Below are 9170 nucleotides of genomic sequence, written 5' to 3' on the forward strand. Positions count from 1 at the left end.
GCAGCTCACAACTATCCGTAACTCTAGTTCCAGGGAATCTGACACCCAATGCACATAAAAAAAACAAAAAACTAAGTAAATAAAATAAAAAAGAACAATGCCATAATGAAACCTATTATGTATGCTAATAAAAATCTTATTTTTTTCATGTATTTTTGTGCATAAATCTGACCATTTTTTTCCTGTATATTACGTTCATACAGCTGAATCTATAATTTTTACTAACCAGATCAAGTTATCAGCATTTTGTTGGTATAAATGAGCATCATAATTATTCCAAGTTGAGTTTCAGCCAAATGCATGCATAGAACAGAGTCTAGAATGCATGCTAATTTCAGTTACGTATGTTTAACTCTTACAGAAATAAAGTGCTTTTAAAACAAATAAAAATAGGGCTGGAGAGACTCTCAGTAGTTAAGAGCATTCAACTGCTCTTGCAAAAGACCCAAGTCCAGTTCTCAGCACACAGGTCAAGGGGCTCACAACTGCCTCCCCTCTAGCTCCAGGGGATCTAGTGTCCTCTTATAACCTCTGAACTCATGCACACATACCTATACACAGACATACATATAAGCATGTAGCTAAGATAACCAAAGTAACTCTTGCCTGGCACTCCTTGGCTTCTCCACCCCAGGACTCTCTCACAGCTTTAGCTCCGCCTTCTCACACCTCAGCTGCTGTGCTCCAGTTACCTATTCACTGCTTTCTTCGCTCTTCTGGAAGGAAGCAGCATTCCACTCTCCACGTGAAGAGTGCGATGCAACGCTGTTAGTGTCTGAACACATGCACTTTCTAGCTTAGGGCCTCAGCACTCCCAGCGCCTGCAGCTCTTGTCATGATGGACTTTAGATTCAGTCTCCAGCCACAGCTACCTTTGCATCCTCTGCCTCAGTCAGGTCAGGCACTCCAAGGAGAACCAAAGGAGTGCATACTATCTATCCTTTCTGCCAGCAGTCCTCCCCTTCCTCTGTACCTACAAAGTCCCAGATCAACATTCAGGAGTCAGCTCACTTTGGTGACAACAAAGAGGAGTCCAGAGCTGAATAGTCTGTGTCTGACCACAGCTCCTACTGGCTGTGCGAGACCATAACCAGATAGATGTCTAATCCTTCTCAATCTGTGTAAATGTGTCAATACCATACAGGCACAAAGATAATGCAAGTATCTTTAAAAAGTACAATTTCCACACCAGGCATGGTGGTGCAGGCCACTAGCACCTGGGAGGCAGAGGCAGGTGGATCTCTGAGTTCAAGGCCAGCCTGGTCTACAGAACAAGTTCCAGGACAGCCAGGACTACACAGAGAAACCCTGTCTCAAAAGCACACAAACAAAAAACGACAGTCAAGGACAAGGTGTGTGAGGAGCACCCCACGAGCACAGTGGGGTGGGAGTGGCATGGAGCAGCCAGCCACAAAGGGTGGTCCACAGTGATGAATACAGCATAAGATGTTCGGACCTTACTTGAAAAGAAAAGGAGCACAAGGAAGTACTCCTGGGAAGAGAAATGATTTAATAACTTTAATCATAAAGTGTTAAGTAAACAAAAAGGGTACAGAGCAAACAGAAGGATAAAAGACCAATAATGGATATTGCTACAATCCAGAAAAACACCAAAGCCTTGGGGAAAAAAAAAAAAAAAAGCAGGGCAGGGCCAATGAGCTGCCTCAGTGGTAGGAGGTACCTGCCACTTAACACACTCAGACCCGCTCAGCACTATTCCGACTCAGGTGAGCCTGGGTCGTCGCTGAGCAAGCCAGGGAGCAGCATTCCTCCATGTGTCTGTCTGTCTGTCAGCTCCTGCCTTGAGCTCCTGCCCCGGCTTCCTTCCCTCACTGGATTATATAACCTGTAAACCAAATAAACCCTTTCCTCCCCAGCACTGTTCTGGCCTGTGTTTCATCACAACAGAAAGCAAACCAGAACATGACTGACCATGTGAGCCTGATGACCTATCCCTGGAGCCCATGTAAAGGTGCAAAAAAGAAGCAACTTCATAATGCTGTCCTCTGACCTCCACACTTCCAGTCACAACAGATAAAAGTTGTAATATTTTAGCTGGGCAGCGGCAGTCGCGCACGCCTTTAATCCCAGCACTCAGGAGGCAGAGGCAGGCGGATCTCTATGAGTTCTGAGTTCCAGGCCAGCCTGGTCTACAGAGTGAGATTCAGGACAGGCTCCAAAACTACACAGAGAAACCCTGTCTCGAAACACCCGCCCCTCAAAAAAAAGTTGTAAAATTTTTACAAAGAAAGAGCAAGTATTCCAAGGTGAAATTAAATTGGCCTAGTGACTGTTCTGATACGAGGATGAAATCTATGTATGATTCAGAGGTTCTTTGCACAACTGGAAAATGATTCCACTAAGATAAGAACAGAGGAGCAGCTGGACCAAGAGTCCAGAAGAGGCAGCCACCCCACCTAAAGTCATTTTTTAAGACAGCATACCATTTAGCATTGAAAGAGGATTCTCTACATGCTACAGAATCAGACCATCACTCACTCCGACACACGCACTGTACATCAAAAGCGAGCGCATCCAGTTCAAAGGACTCGTTTGTTTACTACTATGGGACTGACTGCTCATTTCTCTGCATGTGGCTTCTGAAGAAAACAAAGCCCAGCCAGCAGCTTCCAATACTGTCAGCTTTGTTTCGGCTTTAACTTCTTGGGGATAGGGAAACACCATCTAGGCCAGGTTGACCTCAAATTGGCCATCCCTCTGCCTCAGTTCTCCCAAGAGCATGGATTATGGCTGTGTATCACCATATCCAGCTAATACTACTTTATTCTTTAGTTCTTCCTGTCATAAGAGCCTGTCTCGATAAAAATACCATGATGAGCCGGGAGTGGAGGTTAGTGGAGGTGCACACCTTTAATGTCAGCACTTGGGAGGCAGAGGCAAATGGATCTCTGACTTCGAACCCAGCAGGGTCTACAGAGCAAGTTCCTGGACTGCTAGGACTGTTATACAGAGAAACCCCATCTCAAAAAACAAAAAGCAAAAAACAAAAAAAAATTTAAATAAAATAAAATAAAGAAGTGCTGGTGAATGGGTCAGTGGGTCAAGGAGCCGACGACCTCGGATCCCACATGGTGAAGGGGAGAACCAACTCCACTGGCTGTCTGTCCTTCGCCCTACATGTGCGCCCCTCAAACAAACAAAAAACAAGTGTGAAAGAAAACGAGAGATGCCCTTTTTTAAAGGCTGAGCAAAACAATCTAAAGCAATGGTTGTAGTGGACAGCGGTTTGAGCCATGCCCTGAAGCACCGCCCCTAGTGAGGCAGCTGGCTGTTACACCTGCCTATGACCTTGAGGTACTGGCTGGGAGTGGCCACCAGGGACACTTAAGACCTGGCGTATGCTGGACCCTCTTGGCTACCTGGTGGTTCTGGATGCTGAAATCTTGGACCCAGCCGTTCAGCATGGGACACAGTTCAGCTTCCCCAGACCCTACGATAAATCTCCCATGGTTGTGAGTTTACCCCCAAATAAATTCCTTTGATCATTAAAAAGACTCTGTGGATTTATCCCATTAAATGGTTCTCAACCTCTCTAATGCTGCGGCCCTTCAATACAGCTCTTCATGTTGTGGTGACCCCAACCATAAAATTATTTAGTAGCTACTTCATAACTGTATTTTGCTACTGCTATGAATCGTAATGTAAATATCTATTTTCTGATGGTCTGAGGAGACCCCCTATGAAAGAGTCACTCCACCCCCAAAGGGGTTGTGACCCAGGGGCTGAGAACAGCTAAAGTCTGAAAAAAATGCAGGGCCTTAAGATCTGACTACTAGAATTTGTTTCTATCAGGACAGAGACATTTAAACAGGCCAATTTCTGTCCCTAAAATGAGGAAAGAGCAAACTAAATGTGCAACAGCCATCAAACTTCAGTGAACAGAGTTCAAAGCACCCGCTTCTTCAATGCTGGGAGCCAGAGAGATGGCTCAGGAGTCAGGTGTGCTGCACAGGCTCCTGACCTGAGTCCAACCCCAGGACCACAGCCAGGACAGAGCTGGGCTGGAGGGGTGGCCGAGGAGTTCAGAGAGCTTGGTGCTCTTCCAGAAGACCCAAGTTTGGTTCCTACCACTGAAAATGGGCGAATCACAACCACCTGTTAACTCCAGCTTCAGGGGATTCTAAGCTTTCTCCTGGCCTCCTCTAGAACACTCTCACACTCTCTCTCTCTCTCTCTCTCTCTCTCTCTCTCTCTCTCTCTCTCTCTCTCTCTCTCTCTCACACACACACACACACACACACACACCCCTATGCATACATAAACAGTAAGATAAATCCTAAAATAAACTTTAAAAATAGTTGTCCCTTCCAACCAAGAGATCCCAATTTAGTTAGGAGAGCAAGGACCCCAGATTTTCTGTTTTGCTTTTCAAACACCCCAAGTAATACTGGTCTGGGCAGACAAAGTCTGTTTTTGAAACAGGATCTTGCTTTGTAGCCCAGGCTGGCTTTGAACTGGTTCTCCTCCTGCCCCTATTTCTGGAGTGCCTCAGGAAGGCACTACTACATCTGGACACCGGGCGACTCTTGGTCAGAGGTTGAGATAAGGACCTGATTTGTAGTCTAGGTGTCCTAGCACTTTCTAGGTAACACAGTCTATCTACCCTAGAACTGCAGGCAATCCTGTCAAATGCTGGGGTTACCGGCACGCACTACAATTAACCTGCTCTAGAAGAATTTCAAGAGTACTTTACTCCCTGCTGTGTGGCCCCAAAGTTCTTCAGAAGTTTTAATTTCTCAACTATGGAGGAGTCAAGGCTTCAGAGGAGCCAGGATGATGGCTCAGCAGGTTAAGGTACTTGCCACCAAGCCTAATGACCTGAGGCTGATTCCCAGGGACCACATTATCCTCTGGCCCCCATATATATGCCGTGGCATGTGTGTCCACACACATACACACTCTATTTTTTTTTGAGACAGGGTTTCTCTATGTAGCTCTGGCTGTCCTGGAACTCACTATAAAGACCAGGCTGGCCTCGAACTCAGGAGATCCAATTGCCTCTGCCTCCCAAGTGTTGGGACAAAAGGTGTGTGCCACCATCACCCAGCCATACAGACTCTAAATAAATAAATAAATGTAAAGAGGAAAGGAGGCTTCAGACACTGACCAAACAGTCTGCACAGCACTTCATACAAAGTCGGGCTGTAACGGCTGATTCTCCAGTTCCACAGCACCAAGAGCAAGCAAGCACTAGACAGGTGGACACAGCCATCACTACATCCTCAAACACTTCTTTCTAGAGACTGAGGCTTTCTTCTTTTAAACATTTACTTTGCTGGCTGGTGCGGTGGTGGCGGTGGTGGAATGAGACAGGGGCAGATAGCCACAGAATGCATGTGGCGGTCAAGAGTGGACAACACGTTAGAACTGGTTTTCTCTCCCCCATCATCTGGACCCAAGGCACTGAGCTCAGATCTTCAGCCCTGGCAGAAAGTACCTTAACCCACTGAACCACCTTGCAGTCCAAAATTTCTAACTCATGACGGCTCTTTCCTCTTAGGGGAGGGGAGATCAAACCCAGTCACATGACCATGCTGGGCAAGCGCCACCACAGAGCTACACCTCCAGCCTGTGTTCTGTCTGTGCACTTGTTTTCCACTTTCATACTACAGTTTTCATCTAGGGTACTCCCCCGTGGAACCCCGCTCGCTCTCTGGAGTCTCTCTCCCTTTTCCTTAATAAATCGACATTTGCTATACTGAAAACAACATTTTTTCACCAAAACCGTCCCACAGTGACCGCCCGGTCAGCTGTGCTCTTTGCTTCCTCTCTAACTGTGTGACATGTGACAAGTTCTGGGACACATCACTTAAGTACTTTCAGTTCTGTAAACAGATTTTAAAAAGGCAAAAAGCCACCCACACAAATCAGAAACACATTCCACGTCATTGATGTAAAACAATTTTTTAGAAAGTTGACACTTTTGATGAACAAATCCTGTTTGCTTTTTATGGCAGACCACAAAAGACAGTTTTTAATCTAAACAAAGTTACAAGCTTTTAGAAAAGCAGTTTAACTGAACTAAAACTAATCTCATTTCATCAATAACTGCTAGTTCCTCCCATTGTCTTTTATTTTCCAGTACCAAGGATTGAGGACGGAGGTCTGACCCATGCCAGGCAATAACACTCATCACTGACTTACAAATCCAGGCCCTTTCCTACCTTAAAATCCAAAACACACCAGGCAGGGGCACAGGCCTTTAATCTGTCCTGGGGAGAGAGGCCAGCCAGGGCTACAAAGTAAGAGCCTGTCTCAAAACAAACACAACCCAAAATACAATTAGTAAATCCTAATTCTGCCTTACCCAGGAATTACATATACATATATTATACGTAAACATTGTTTTGTAGTTAACTAGGAGTTAAGTTTTAGAAAGCAGAAATCATATGATGTTCCTATGTAAACGGAGGGAGTTGACCTATCATTCACAAAAGCATCTGGTTGCTACTCTCAAGCAGTCTCCCACGATGAGTGCATGCCTACACTAGGAGTCCTTTCGAGACTCCTCAGAGCTCACACCCCTGCTCTTGGGTGTGCCTGTCTTTCTGAGAGAGTGGCTCTTTCTCAACCCTCATGCTTAAGTCTATATTAAACTAAACATCTTTATAAAACCCCACCTTGGGCCTGCAAGATGGCTCAGTAAGTGCTCACTGTGCAAGCCTTACGCCCTAGTTCAACCCCAGAGCCCACGTCAAGGTGGGAGGGGAGGGCTGGCCCTACAAAGCTGTTCTCTGTATCCGAATACAAGTATGACATTAACGCAGAAAGGGACTATTTGGAGAAAGAAAAGGGATCAGCCGTAGTGTATGCCCCTCCATGACAACAAATGTTAAAGACTGCGCTTCAGGAGCTGCTGAGATGACTTCAGTAGTTCAGAGCACACTGCTCTTTCAGAGTACCTGAGTTCGGTTCCCAGCATCCACATCAGACTGCTCACAACCCCCAGGACCTGCAGGTTCAGAGGACCTGACCCCCTGCGGCCTCTACAGCACTTGCACACAGATGCACCTAGCCACAGAATTAACAATAAATCCTGACACCCCTCTCTTCCCCGGGAGAGTCCTTGCTTACCTGGAACTGACTACCCAAAACAGCCTGCACTCTAATTCAGAGATTCATCCACCCCTGCCTTCTAGAGTGCTCGGGTGAAAAGCGTGAGCCACCTTGACCAGCTAACCTCTTATCAATATCCTGCAATCTTAGCAATACCCTGCAATGTTTTATCATATACAACATTAACCAACACCTATATCTCACATCATCTAGGATGGATAAGTAAAAGCAAAATGGAAAATGGAAGTAAAAACTAGGTTGGGTGGCATGTACCCGTAATCCACACTTCAGAGGCAGAGGCAGGAAAAAATGCTTTAAGTTCCAGGCTAAACCAGACTACATGGACATTTGTCTCAAAAAAAAAAAAAAAAAAAAAACACAACAAACAAAACCCTGGGTGGTGGCTGCACAAGTCACCACTACATCGGAGGCAGAGGCAGGTGGATCCGAGTTTGAGACCAGCTTGGTTTAAAAAGTGAGTTCTAGGACAGCCAGGACAATGAAGAAATCCTGTTTGGGGGAGGTGGTGGAGCCTAAGAAATAAAGTGTGAGCTGCTAAATGGTAAAATGGTGGCATCGAAACTTTAGTTAGGGGCAATCGTACATCTGTATCAGTAGTTTTCAATACAGCACTTGTACAAGGCGCTACATGCATTGCTATCCTTCAAAGACAAAGGCGGAAATCAGAGCTTTAAACTAGGGGCAGCTTCAATGGGGAATGTAAAGAGTAAAAAGATGGGGAAAGGGTGAGGGAGTAGTCAAAGAACACAAACTCAGTTTTAAGCTCTGGATACTTAATGTACAGTACAGTGATTAATAAATGTGTACTTGAAACTTGCTGAGTGCAGACCAAGTGTTCTCATCAAAAAGAAACTGACTACCGGTACTGGGGTGAGGTGTGCACTACTTGACAATGGTAATCATTTCACAACCTCTACATGCATCAAAATATCACGCTGTGCATTTTAAATATATAAATTATGATTTTGTAAGCTGTAGCTCCATAAAGCCAGAGAAAGGAAACAATATCCAGAGAACCCCGAAAAGGATCGGGGCTGAGGGATATACTAGAAAAAGTAGAGATAACTGAGGACTACCGTTTCTTTGCAAAAAAATCTGTGAGGGCAGAGCTAAGATTTGCTGACTGCAAGAAGAAGAAAAAAAATCATTACAAAGGGGTAAATTTAGACTAAATCCATACCATTCAGCAAAGCAAAAGGGGAACGGGGATTCCAGAAAGCCACCGAAGGATTCTGACGGTAACCACCACCGGGAACATCTGCGGATGGGGGCGTTCCAGCCCGGCCTCCACCTCGGCCACCCCACCTGCAGCGCGCGGGGCCTGGGAAGCGCAGGCTCAGCACCGGGCTGCACCGCCCGCCCCGGGCGAGGAAGCAGCCGCCGGGGGTCCCGCGGCACCGAGAAGCAGCGCCCGACCCCGGGGCAGAAGGGCGGGGCGCGCGCCGCGGAGGCCGGCGGGGCGACGCCGCGGGGGAGGGCGGGCGGCAGCGCAGCCCGGGACCCCCTCCTCAGGCCCCGGGGCGGGGAAAGGGACCGAGGCCCCTGCGCGAACGGAAAGCACAACTTACTCCGCGGTCTTCCTCCGAGAGGAAGTCGGGGCCGTCATCCAGGCCTTCCTGCTGAGCCCGCGGGCCCGGCGCACCGAGCGGGAGGAAAGGGGAAGGGGAGACACAAAGAGAGACATTAGCGCCCGGCCCGCGCCGTCCCCGCGCCCGCCGCGCCCGCCGCGCCCGCCGCCCCCACCGCGCGCCCCGGGTTCGGCGCCGCCGTGAACACCCACCATCATGGCTGCTTCGAGTCCGGGGCTCGCGCAGGCGCACACGCCAGGCCACGCCAGGAGCCGGCCGCGCGGGTGGGGCTGGGGGCGGGGCCTAGCGCCGGGCCCGCCCCCTGCCCTTAGGAACCGGGAGGGATGGGTGGGGGGGTGTCGGTGCAGGAGAAAGGACACCCGGTCCTTTGCGCCAGGTGAGAGGGAGGGTCTGCCCGTGCCGGGGTCGTGGTAGCCGCTTGCTGCTGGCTAGCTCAGGCTCGGGGAGGCCCCCAGGGCCACCGGGAGAGCCGTCCAGTTCCCT

General features: G+C 48.1%; 1 protein-coding gene across 4 annotated transcripts in view; it reads right to left on the reverse strand.

Moving 5' to 3' along the window:
* Nucleotides 1-8953, reverse strand: part of Snx6 (sorting nexin 6) — a 40688-nt gene extending 31735 nt beyond the window's left edge. For 2 of the 4 annotated variants that reach the window (XM_028869705.2, XM_037210548.1), the window contains exons 1-2: nucleotides 8879-8953; nucleotides 8667-8717 (exon numbers count right to left, since the gene is read on the reverse strand). In XM_028869705.2, coding sequence (XP_028725538.1) covers nucleotides 8667-8717; nucleotides 8879-8884 — 57 coding nt within the window. In that variant the 5' untranslated portion in view covers nucleotides 8885-8953. Of the gene's footprint in view, nucleotides 1-8666 lie in introns of all 4 variants that reach the window. The other 2 variants (XM_028869706.2, XM_028869707.2) reach the window with 2 other exon arrangements.
* Nucleotides 8954-9170: the final 217 nt, after the last annotated feature.

Source organism: Peromyscus leucopus, chromosome 14 (genome assembly GCF_004664715.2).
Source record: "Peromyscus leucopus breed LL Stock chromosome 14, UCI_PerLeu_2.1, whole genome shotgun sequence".
NCBI lineage: Eukaryota > Metazoa > Chordata > Mammalia > Rodentia > Cricetidae > Peromyscus > Peromyscus leucopus.